Below are 12,839 nucleotides of genomic sequence, written 5' to 3'. Positions count from 1 at the left end.
AGTTTAGCTTGATGAAATCTTTCGTTGACACCTTTTCTTGTTCAGAAACACATTTACTATATAAGTGCATACTAGCATATAAGTCTACGGTCTACCCAATAGTTTAGCGTGCTCACTGTTTTTTAAACTCAATAATATCAAATTACTTGTTACTAATTAGTATTTTTTATTCTTTAGTTAGATAGATGACAAACTTGGGCCAGTATCTAGAGAAATATGGAAATTCACAATTTATGGTTACTGTAAATCTGTAATGTAGTCACTGAGTCAACAGTTGTAATAAAATATTGACAATCATAAATAAGCCTAATTAAGTCTCATAAATTTCCTAAATATTTAGTTGTTTGCACATATTTACAGCTTGGTATCATAACCGTTGTATAAAATCTGGAATGGCGAGTTGCTAGCATATAAGTACCCAATAGTTTAGCATGCTCACTGTTTTTTAAACTCAATAATATTAAATTACTTGTTACTAATTAGTATTTTTATTCTTAAGTTAGATAGATGACAAAACTTGGGCCAGTATCTAGAGAAATGATGGAAATTCCACAATTTATGGTTACAGTAATATCTGTAATGTAGTCACTGAGTCAACAGTTGGTAATAAATATGTGACAATCATAAATAAGCCTAATTAAGTCTCATAAATTTCCTAAATATTTAGTTGTTTGCACATATTTACAGCTTGGTATCGTAACCGTTGTATAAAATCTGGAATGGCGAGTTGCTTTGTTTACCATGATGTCAATGGTCAACAACACACTACATTGTATCTACAGTAAAAGGATTAAAGAGCGATGATATCTAGTCTGTAAACGTATATCTTGCAATATCTTATCGTTGTGTGTACTGAAGATTGCACATCCTATACGTGACAGCACACGGCCGCAGCTTTACCATCGCCTCACACCTACAACCGCACCCAACGTGTGAGCACCTCTGAAACCACACTTCCAATCTGCCCATCCCGCAAGTACCTTCCACATTACACCTGTGATTGCTGACAGGTCCCATCCCGCAAGGACCTTATATCACACCTGCGATCGACCCCATCCCGCAGGCACCTTCTACATCACACCTGCAATCTGCCCCCGCGAGTAGCTTTAAAATCACACCAGTGATTGGTCCAAACTTGTGAGCACCTTCAACATCACACCTGCAATCTGCCCATCCGTGAGCACTCCAACATCACACCTGTGACGATGTACAGCACAATGACGACGCTCGCACTGGTCGTCATGGTGATTGTGGCCACCTCACCTGCGGTACGCGGCCACGGCGACGACCACGTCGAACTCTACAACTATGCTTGCACAGACAAAGTCGCTGCCGAAGTTGCGCCGTGCGAGTGCTTCAGGTGAGTCTGACCCGATCCCCATCACTAACACGCTCTCTGCTGATGTCACAGTCTGCTTCAGGTAAGTCTGACCCGTCCCCATCACTAACACGCCTCTCTGCTGATGTCACAGTCTGCTCAGGTAAGTCTGACCGATCCCCATCACTAACGCTCTCTGCTAATGTCACACAGTCTGCTTCAGGTGAGTCTGACCGATCCCATCACTAACACGCTCTGCTAATGTCACAGTCTGCTTCAGGTAAGTCTGACCCGATCCCCATCACTAACACGCTCTCTGCTGATGTCACAGTCTGCTTCAGGTAAGTCTGACCCGATCCCCATCACTAACACGCTCTCTGCTGATGTCACAGTCTGCTTCAGGTAAGTCTGACCCGATCCCTCACCTAACGCTCTCTGCTAATGTCACACAGTCTGCTTCAGGTGGGTCTGACCCGATCCCGCACTCACTAACACGCTCTGCTAATGTCACAGTCTGCTTCAGGTAAGTCTGACCCGATCCCCATCACTAACGCTCTCTGCTGATGTCACAGTCTTCTTCAGGTAAGTCTTGACCCGTTCCCCATCACTAACATGCTCTCTGCTGCTATCATGAGCACATGTATACACGCAAACAACAATAGCAAACAAAGCTAGAAAATCTCGGTTCGCACGAATCCTGCCGCGGGCTGGGCAGCCATTGCATCTTCCCACACGGCATGCCTCAGCCTCAGCCATGCCTCAGACTCAGCCACGCCTCAGCAACGCCTCACCCTCAGCCACGCCTCAGCAACGTCTCACCCTCAGCCACGCCTCAGATTGTCGCCTCTCGTGCTTGCAGGCAAGTCGAGACCGGCAATGCCACGATGAGGATCCAGGCGCACTGCGGCGTCGACATCGCCGCCACCGACCTCTGGCCCGCGATGACCCGGCTCGCACGCCTCAACCGCGACTACGCCGTCAACTACGTGAAGATCAGCGTCGCAAAAGACGCTACGCTGCTCGTGCCCGACGACGCCTTCTACGGCCTCACACTCGACCAGAAGCTGCAGCTTTACAGCGACAAGGGCTACCGCAGCGGCGGCCTGCGCCTCGGCCACGCGTCGTTCCGCGGTCTCACCGTGCACCACCTGGCGGTGAACGGCTTCGGCACGTTCTCGCTGCCCGACGGCGCGCTCGGAAACGTGCGCGGCCTCGCGCTCGTCGACCTGACGATGAATCGCGTCGCGACACTGTCTCCGCTCGCCTTCCTCGGCTGCACCAACGTCACCTACCTGAGCCTCGGCTACAACGCGCTGCAAGAGCTCCCCGCGGGCGTCTTTCGCCACCTGCCCGCGCTCGAGGAACTGCAGGCAGGCAGCAACGGCATGCGGCGCGTCGCGCCCGGCGCGTTCAACGGTCTCGCGTCGCTACGCCGCCTCTACCTGTGGTACAACGAGCTCGCGCACCTCGACGTGGATGCGTTCGGCGACGCGCGCGCCCTCACGACCCTAGACCTCAGCCACAACCGCTTCCTGCGGCTCGAGCCTGACCTGCTGCGCCCCCTGGCGGAGCTGACGAGCCTCGTGCTCGACCACAACGACCTCGAGACGCTGGCGACGTGCCAGTTCGCGGGGAACGCGGGGCTGCGCATACTGGAGCTGAACAACAACCACCTGGCCGCGATGCACGTGGGAGTGTTCGCAGACGGAAAGCTACCGGCGAGCATGCTGATGATTTACCTCGCAGGTGAGGTGCAGCAAGCCTCGGTTTTATTTGTTATTTTATTTATTTATTCATTTATTTTATTGGTTTTATTTGTTGTGCAGGCTTCCCCTTTTCACGGGGCCGATCGGCCCAAGCCACGTAAAAAGCCCCGTCTCCGGTGTCCACGGAGCTTTTTTCCGGCCCTTGTCAAGTTTCGAGATTCCGAGAATCGAAAACGAAAGTCAGACCGTCTGGAGAAAATCAGCCCTGTCGAGTAAATGACGGGGCCTTTTTTAGGCCCCGTGCTTTTCTCAGATGGCGAGGCCTGGTTGAGGAGACACGTTGGTTAGACGGAATTTAGTATGATGTACCCGACTGATTAGACACCGCACATACCTGCCCGACACTTGGTTATTAACTGGTTATTTACCTGGTCATAACCTGGTGATGCCTGGTGATACCTGCTACCTGCTGATGCTGATACCAGCTTACTTAGTGATTAAGAAGCAGGATAAGAATCTACCTGTCAGGTGTGTTACTCGCTGTACCTGCTCGGCTCAAAGCAAGTCTATAATCTACATGGCAGTAGAAAAACTTTCTTAATTATGATTGAAAGCATGTTTAGAAAGCATCGGGCAGCTGGTAAGGTGGTTGGATGTACCTGACACATGCTTGTAATATATATGCCTAAGAGCAAGGGCCTTCCCTTGGCAAGTTTGGCCTGTTAGAAAGTACGTATGCTATTGTAATCTTCCGCTTTCCAGACAACCCTTTGGCTTGCGACTGCTGCATCGGGTACATACAGGAGAGTGGATCCATAGTGAAGGACAAACCGACGTGCGTGGATCCTTACACCAATGCAGTATTCCAGCTCTCAGAGAGTCCACTCACCTGCTACTCAGGGCAGTTTTGCAAGAAGAGCTGTGCCATGTGAGCAGTCATTGACACGAGGAGACACCCCTTAAGCTACCTCACCCATATAAGATGTGTGCACATGAGGGTTGTAATCTAATTCAATGAAACTTGATTATTTTTGAAGGCATGTTGATGTGCACGTTTAGCACTATAATTGAAATTTTAATTGCATATATATTAGTTTTGCAGCACTGTGCACTCAGTGTCATTATGGCAACAATGATTCATCAGTCTTCTGTTTGTAAGGAGGTAATGTTGATGACAAAATTTGTACCGCCTTTGTTTTAATCTAACCCTAATTATAGACAACATAACTAGGTCATTACAGTAGGAAACATATTGTCTCAGAATACGATAATGTAATGAAAATCATATATGCTAAGTAATTAAAGGGGGTACTATCATTAAGAATTATGAAGAAATCTATTCTCTTGCATACAACTTTAGCTTTTGACTTACCATAATCGTGATAAGAAAATTGCGGTTTGATCCCTTTCCATGCATTAGGATTTGACACAAATTTCTCATCATTTGAACCAAACTTTTGTATGCAACAGTTTTAAAGTGGGTTAAAATGGGGTTCATGTATTGACATGCAAGGTTAAATTTGTAGCAACTATTAGTAGACCGACATTCCATCAATAATACGTTATTATGTGATGTATGCGTTAATCACTTGTGCAATTTTTAAATAGTATATTCAGTACATAGTATAAGTTTAATAAATTTGAAGTAGTCTGCATTGATATTCTATTACATTCCACGTTTATCTACTAAAATCATAGTGTGATTAACTTGCTAAACTCCAAAATTAATTATTAAATATAATATTAATGTTAATGCATTCGATTTCTAGTTCTTATATGATATCCCAAAAAGTTATTTGCTGTTTTCAACTCGATATTGTTTACATGTCAGTGATAACTAATTTCATATTCAATAAACCTATCAAAATTTACATTCTGAAAAAAACTAAAAGCAGCAAATTTTTCCAACCACCCTGAATGAAGAAATTATCACCTGACCTAGCAACAAGGTACTGCCACATGTGAGGAATCAGTCCAAACCTAAGAGCCAGAGATTGAAATCTTGACTGTGACATGAATTATTACGCATGGCAATGACAGTTTCTGTGTTTCTGATGTCATCACTTGTCAGCTTGTGCACCAATTTCCAACCCATTTAAATCACCATCCTATTCATACGATGGATGGACCTATAATCTACATTATAAACCTTATTAACATGCCTGAACACTGGCTAGACAAGATGAAAACGTTCCCTGCAATCAAATCACTTGTCAGAAGAAGGAAGCATTTCATACAGACCTCCTCACTATGTCGTACGAAGCAATGCAAAACCACACTAGATATACTACGTACCTGGTTCAGGTTCCACAGTCAAATCTGCAGTTACAAAGTTTGCAGGGAACAAACCCTCTCCGCGCCAGTTCTGTCCTTTCCACCAATTAGCATCTCTGCAACAAATAGTTACTGAAATCTTAAAAACAGCAATGAGTGGCATTAGATACAACAAAGGGTACAAATTTCCCAAGTGAAGCAAAAGTGTCGAGTGCAGCCTGTTAGGTAGAGTTTATCCACCCAGGCCCCCGAAGGTTCTAGGGGCGTAGACACTCTAAAATGCATTTTATGCGATTTTCTGGCACCAAAAATATTTAATTTATTTCATGTATCATAACCCAAAATTAGAGTAAAAGACTACACTGCGCTATGTGGAATCGAATTGAATAATTTCCACTGAAATAAAACACATCAACTATGTCACAAATTATTGCTTACCAAAATTTAAAATATGAGTACATATACTATTACAAAAAAATTAGTATTCTTACCACCCTCCTATCTAAAAAAATTTCTCAATGAATTCATTCAGAGTTCAAAAATTATGGCTAGGGCTGTCGAAAATATGAAATTCTGTTTTTAAGATCTCTTAAAAATTAACCATAAGCAATTTAATGAAACACATAATTTAAATTTACATACATTTCAGGTTTTAATTTTTGCACGGCAAGGGAAATGTTGATACACAAAATAAACAATACACAAAGCCTAAAAAAAAGACGTTTGTTTCCGCTAACCCGACCGAGTCCATTGTAAACCGCCGTGTCAAAACTTTTTATTGTGATCGGGAAAAAAAACTACAAAACAAAAATCCCACCGTGATATCGATCGGTGAATGCATTGATTTGACTTTGAAGTCATTATATGGGCTGTTATAAGTATAACACAAGTATTGTTAGAATACAAAAAAAATCAAAAATATTTGATAAAAAAAAGGTTTGTCTGCCTACCGTGTCTAATTTTTTTCAGCTCGTTAGCGGAAACAAACCTTTTTTTCTTAGGCCCAAAATGAAATTCGTCGCAAGGTACAGTACTTGGATGCAAACCAGGTTGCAACGACGGTTTACATCAAATTTTGCAGGTACCGTACGTCAACAAGGAAGGAGGGAAAGGAGAGCACTTGCTGTTGGTGTCGTGGTGAAATTCAAGGCCTGGACGCGTATTCGACAAAAACACATTCTATTTTGCTGTCATACAGCGTAACAGCTGCCAGCCGCATGAGTGACACGAAACAGAGCACTGTCACCACTCACGTGTCATCTAGGATGCTAATGAGTTCGCCGGCCTTAAACGTGAGCTCGTTGTCTTCCACAGCCTCAAAGTCGTACAGCGCTCGCACCTTCCGCAATTCTCGACTATACGAGTAGTTACTGTTGCTACTGGTGGCACCACTCGATGCTCGCACTGCAGGATACAGCGATGATGTTGTCTTTGGGGAGGACTTCTCTGCCTCTTTCAATGACAACTGAATAGCTGAAAAAAGTGAAAGTAAAGTCGATATGGTAGTTGTATGTATATGACGTGACGTTGTTTCGGTCGTTGTTGTTTTTATAGTTTATATTGTTGTTGTTGTTGTTGTTATTCTTGACACCACCTACCACAGGCAAAGTCTACAGTGTCTTCACGTTTTTTATGCCATAAATTTTTTAGATAAGGTGTGCATTTAGAACATTTTAAGTGACCTAGCCGTTCGAGATGACCATGCCCCCGGCTAATTCCCCTATGATATTGCTGCTAGGATGGTTAAGCTGATAAGTTTCTTTCAGTTTTATGCTAAATTGTCCGACTATGTAATACTTCGTTGCTAAACAGCATTTTTAATCCACAAGTAGACCGCTTATTGGCTAGATCTACCTGTCAATCACGCTAGCCGTGCCACTTGTGTACCGATTGGTAAAAACTCCCACAGTATCAACCAGATAATAACATATTGAATTTTGACTGGGATAATTCAATAACTCAAGTAGAACAGGAGTCCTTAATGCTTGAACACACTGACCCTTGGCAATGTCCTCAGCCTCCTGCTGGCTTCCAACATAGTCAGGGTCAACTGTGTTTCTGCTGCTCTGCTTTGGTACCTGAGAAAGTAATGGTCTTTTTAACTGAGCCATGGATAAATATAAATGATGAACTTGTAAACTGCATTTTACAATAAACAAAGATACAAAACAACTTTTATCGCCATGTAGGCTATATATCAAGCAGGCCTCAGGAAATGGGGCTGACACTGGGTGTATAAGAAACATCTACCTGATATACAAATTCCTTACACCATATTAATATCTGTTTGGTGTTATCTACTGAAAAATGCTACTTACTGGCTCTGAAGATGAACTGAAATCATGGCCTTCTGATTTCATCGTGGTGTAGAGCAATGGTATAAGGCTAAAACAAAATTATATACATTCTAAACAAATTACTTACAGTAGTATGTGGACGACTGGAAAATTGCTTACTTGCATAACTAGGTAGGACTATTTAATTGCAAATTCAAAAACAATATATCAAAGAAATTCAAAACTACTCACTTCAAGGATGGATCTGATTTGAAGTCGCCCTCTGCCCACTTTTTTATCAGATCTTTCAGTTTTTCTCTTACTTTCTGATGTACCTGTTGGGTTTAATATTTTAGTCAATATATTTAGTTTTCATATTTTAAATCATCGAATTACAGGTAAATGATGTACAAACATAGGCCTATTTATGTTCAGCAAATCTTAATTTAGATTTACAGACAAAACAATATCTATATAAATATTATGACCAGTATATTTTTGGCTGCAATAAAATATTTGAGTTGGTATATTTGTTTAGAAATTTCAGGCCTCGAATTAAGCGACGAGAGGGGCAAGGCAATTTTTGGGGGGCATGTGAGAAATTGCCTCGAATTTTCTCTAAAGTAGATGGGCACCGAGGCAATTTTAAAAGGCATCAAGGCAACTCTCACAATTTGAGAAGGGCACCAAGGCCATTGTTATGAAAAACTTTCTCTAAATTTAGGCCCCTACTGCACTTAGCAAGCTACACACCGTACAGATCACTGGCCATTCTTGCGCGAGCTTCGTTTCCCGCGCTTTTAATCGCGCGCGGGCCGAGTCAAAGCGTGCAGCATTTAAATATTCGTGTTCTACCACGGGCATACACAGGTGCACGATTTATCGATCGTCTACTGGCAGCGGTTGGCAGCAATACCACGTTATTGTTTTTGCCGAAGGGTAGACTGGTACCGGCCTCACGCTCTGCTAGACAATGTACACGCCCTGCAACAAACAGTGCAGCCGCGAACAAGTCTAGCCAGATGCACCGACGGCAATTACAGAAAAGGGCAAGGCAGGTCACTGCTGTCGGTCGGGTTGGATTTTCAGGGGCAGTACGGCGATTGATAGGGGCACCGACAGCAATTGTCGTCGGTGCCGTTGGTTAATTCGAGCCCTGTTAGAATATATAACAATTTTTAATTTATTAACAACGTGAAGTTGCAATTCTGAAATATGCTTGGCACTATGCCATTAAAAGTATTAAAAATAACACTAGGCAGTGATATTTCTAACATATATGCATTGTCTCTATACATTTAAGTTAGGGTCAATTTGGATTGCAAGTATGAGATCAGACTCTTTGCATGTGCAGCTAACATTGACTATTCTAGTTATCAATATTTCAGGTAACTAAATTTAAAGGCTCACAATGCGCATCCAAACGCTAATTACTCCAGTACTAGACTAGCAAATACTTCGTGGCATGCATAATCACACTACCTTATGACAAAATAAACTCTAGTTCCTCCCATTTCACTGCACGTTGTCTTATAAAAGGTATTTTGAAAATACCTCCAATGTTGTTGAAATTTTCCGATGTTGTTGACATTTTCCCCAATCCCCAAGCAACCGTGCAGCGGTGCTGCGGTACAGCGGTACGGGCGCACAACTATAAAAACGTGTGACGTCACGTCACCACTTCGAGGCTATATTGTTTGGCAAACAGTCGGCGTTTGCGCCAGAATGCCAGTTTTCTCACCTCTTTCTTGTGGGTTTTAAGCAAACGCGCAGTGAAATGGAAGCAACTAGAGTTTATTTTGTCATAAGGTAGTGTGATTATGCATGACACGAAGTATTTGCTAGTCTAGTACTGGAGAAATTAGCGTTTGGATGCGCATTGTGAGCCTTTAACTCCTCTATATGTTTTTGAATTATTACTTTTCTATGATTAGTTATTTCCTTTCTGCTTGGATACCCGCCTAGCAATAATTTCCACATATCACCTACACGACTGTGGGAACACACAAACACTTGAATCTAGATGTTAGCCAATATAATCTTCTACATGTTAATGTTGATCAGGCACCCAATGATATAAGCTCACAACAAATGTGTGTAAACGTTTACATACCTTGCCTAGTAACGACTTCACTTCATTCACAAAATCTCTAGAACTGACTTCCAGGTGGAATACCTTGCCGCAGTTGTTCACACATGCATCAAGAAGCTGCAGTAACACATTTTTATTAAAGCTCATCAGATACATAGAGATGCAATGAACTATAGTTGACATGATTACAGTTTCGTTACCACTATTTATGGTGTACACTTAATTGTACTTACGGCTTTAGCTAACAGGAAACTAGGAATGAACCATAGGGCCGAAGATAAAATATTGCTTGTTTCCCCTTTACCGACCGACTCGCCAAAACGCCGCTACTCGACACATTTTATTGGCCGATTAAAACAAAACAAAAATTATTTCGTTTCGCAAAAAAAATCATATTTGTTCCGCAAAAACATATACACAAAGCAGAATATACAATATACATACACACATCTTGTTAAAACAAAATAAAAAAGATTTTTCACCTACCTACCTACTCGGTACCCTGAGAGGCGAGTATGTAAAGGGGAAACTAACAATTTTTTGAGGGTGGTCTAGTGCAAAGTGTCACTTTAGCCACATATTTCTTTATTCCATTTACTGTAAATAGCATATCCTGTAATACTCAGATGAATACTTGATGACAATATTAGTTTTCAAATTAATTTTTCATGTTTGGTATTTTCTGATTTGTGCATTTGGTTATGATCTCAATAGTAGATACTGTAAAATCCACACTATTAAAGCACTCACTCCAGAAGAAATTGGATTGAGCAGTCCAACTCCTATAATTACTGAATACCTATTTGAGGTACAATGGTATAGCCCATGAATGATGATCTGGTTACAACTTACATGCAGTTGCTACACACGAAAAATCTACAAATAAGGTCTTTAAAACACTAACAGCTCCAAGTAAACTCACGGTTAGTGCTTGCATAGCAACATGTGGGACTCTATGGTTCAGCCGCTTAACTATTGACCTTAAGCAGTCTTTTGCGCTGGAAAACAAATTAATACAGAGTGTGATAACAGCTTGATAACAGCTAGATTATCAGTTTTTCACAACACCCCATGTCAATCACTTTTTTTCTGACTGGGCACCACAATATCAAACAAAACATTAATATTAAACCCACTTTTCTTCAAATTTGTCCCCGAGACATTTCAAATCATTAGCATTGGTTCAACTGGTCCCACGTGATGTGGCTCAGTCTAAATCTATCACAATGAATCAGCTAAAAATCCATGTTTGTACTAATGGTAATGTTTCCATGGTAAGAATAATTTATTTCTCTATGGTGCAACAGTTAGGAAGTTATAAAGAAAATTATAATAATATAAAGAAAATCCACATTTACAACACCTAGGTTAGCCATGAAATAGAACGACTAAAAAGTCATGCACTAACAATCTATTCCACATATAATCATCTGCGCTTAAAACACTCACCCTGTGGGGCTTTGGCCAACTTTGTCGCAGATATCAAGGATAATTGCCCAGTCCTCAGCTGTATTTAATTCACTAGTTGCTTTTTCTAAAAAAAAAAGACAAAACATAATTTTATTGTGGCATGCTTAAAGTAATTGTTACGAGAGTTTTCCAGTGTTTCTCCACTTTCATGATACCTACAAATGATACTCATGATACTCAAGCAATAACTGCTTGAGTAACAGCAATTGTCTAGAGTAACGATAAAATGTCTTAGAACCTTCGTATTCACCAAATCCAATGAAATCATGCATGATTACAATTTTGTGCTCACTGCCTCGATTTTCCACCAATTATAGAATCTAGTCCCCAATTGTAGTCGAGTTCGATCATAGCTCGAGGAGGCTCTACGAATCTTTCACATCTTAGGAGCCTGACACCGTTCCTTTTAAAAAACTTCGCAGCTTGAAAATATATGCCATATTTCATAATTAACACGATCGTCTTTCTAGATTTGTCCTAACTTGTTACACGTTGCACGTGTATTCTCACATATGGCACACTTCTTAACTCATCGTAATTGCCTCGGTATTCATGTATAATCAGAGAATTTAGAAAGGTATAACGTTTTTGAAAGTTGGCAAACTCCACCACACTTGCATTACTGCCCATGCACGAGGACTGATAAGAGTGCAGGAATATCATGCAGAATTCAAACCAGTAATGGCCACCTTGTTCAAATTTCTCCCTTATCAAATCTCATCATTATTAAATGCTCGTTGACACGTAACTTTATACATACTTGGCGATAACGCGCACGTGATTAATAACGGCATGGGAGTAGTTAGGTTAGGTATCAGAAGTTAGGCATTGCCCATTGGTAGACATGCATCTAAACACGAGGAATTGCTCCGACCTGTGATTGGAGGATAAAAAATTTGTGACGTTTCGTTTTCATTTTGCATACCCTGCCGCATACGCTATTATGCTATGACCGGTAGGAAAGTGTACTAACTATCATATTGCGCGAACGATTTGAGTTACATTTCTATAAATTCTAGCTATTATAGAAATAATCATGTCTTAGCCTTAATCTCTGTGAATTTTGAGTCTACTGAAGCGCGATTAGTCTAATTAATTAGCAAATATGCACGCGCGGTATCGCTCATAGTCATAGGCTAATATGCGCGCGGCTATAGCCGGTAGGAAATTGTACTAACTATCATATATATGGCGCGAACGATTCGAGTTACATTCCTAGCTATTATAGACACGTCTTAGCTATGATCCCTGTGAGTCTTGAGTTTATTGAAGGGCAAATAGCTTAATTAATTAGCAAATATGTATGCGCAGTATCGCTCATACTCGAGAATGAGCGATACCGAGCGTACATATTTGCTAATTAGAATAGAAATGAAAGTGTCAATGACACTGTAGCTCACCACAAAAAGGACACAAATGAGTGAGTGAGAAGTCAGTTTTAATTGAGCAACCATCGACGTACATTATAGAAACGAAGAGTATATATATGGGAGAACTCCTATTATATACTCTTGATAATGATGTGTAATTTTTTATGTGAAAATAAATGTTTGAGATGTGAAAGTCTGAGATGTGGGCGAATGATGGCGTTACACCTAAATGATTGCCATTTAACGTTTTTATAATATTCAGATTTAGGCACTGCCGAAAAGCGGAGCTCCCGATGTGTAACGTGTAAGATTGAGAGGATACGCTTATTCCAC

The 12,839-nt window shown here is 41.4% G+C and overlaps 1 protein-coding gene across 1 annotated transcript in view; it reads right to left on the bottom strand.

Annotated features, from left to right (window-relative positions):
• LOC106806415 (signal transducing adapter molecule 1-like) overlaps window positions 1-12,839 on the bottom strand; it is a gene marked incomplete in the record, with an annotated part of 26,300 nt that overhangs the window by 11,909 nt on the left and 1,552 nt on the right. Inside the window, 8 exon segments of the mRNA XM_014808342.1 lie at window positions 5,320-5,414; window positions 6,552-6,771; window positions 7,298-7,376; window positions 7,617-7,683; window positions 7,827-7,909; window positions 9,688-9,783; window positions 10,589-10,664; window positions 11,116-11,200. Coding sequence (XP_014663828.1) covers window positions 5,320-5,414; window positions 6,552-6,771; window positions 7,298-7,376; window positions 7,617-7,683; window positions 7,827-7,909; window positions 9,688-9,783; window positions 10,589-10,664; window positions 11,116-11,200 — 801 coding nt within the window.

This window comes from Priapulus caudatus, unplaced genomic scaffold, assembly GCF_000485595.1.
Source record: "Priapulus caudatus unplaced genomic scaffold, Priapulus_caudatus-5.0.1 Scaffold159, whole genome shotgun sequence".
NCBI lineage: Eukaryota > Metazoa > Priapulida > Priapulimorpha > Priapulimorphida > Priapulidae > Priapulus > Priapulus caudatus.
The sequence above is the reverse complement of the archived record's forward strand: the minus strand, read 5'-3'. Positions and strand labels throughout refer to the sequence as shown.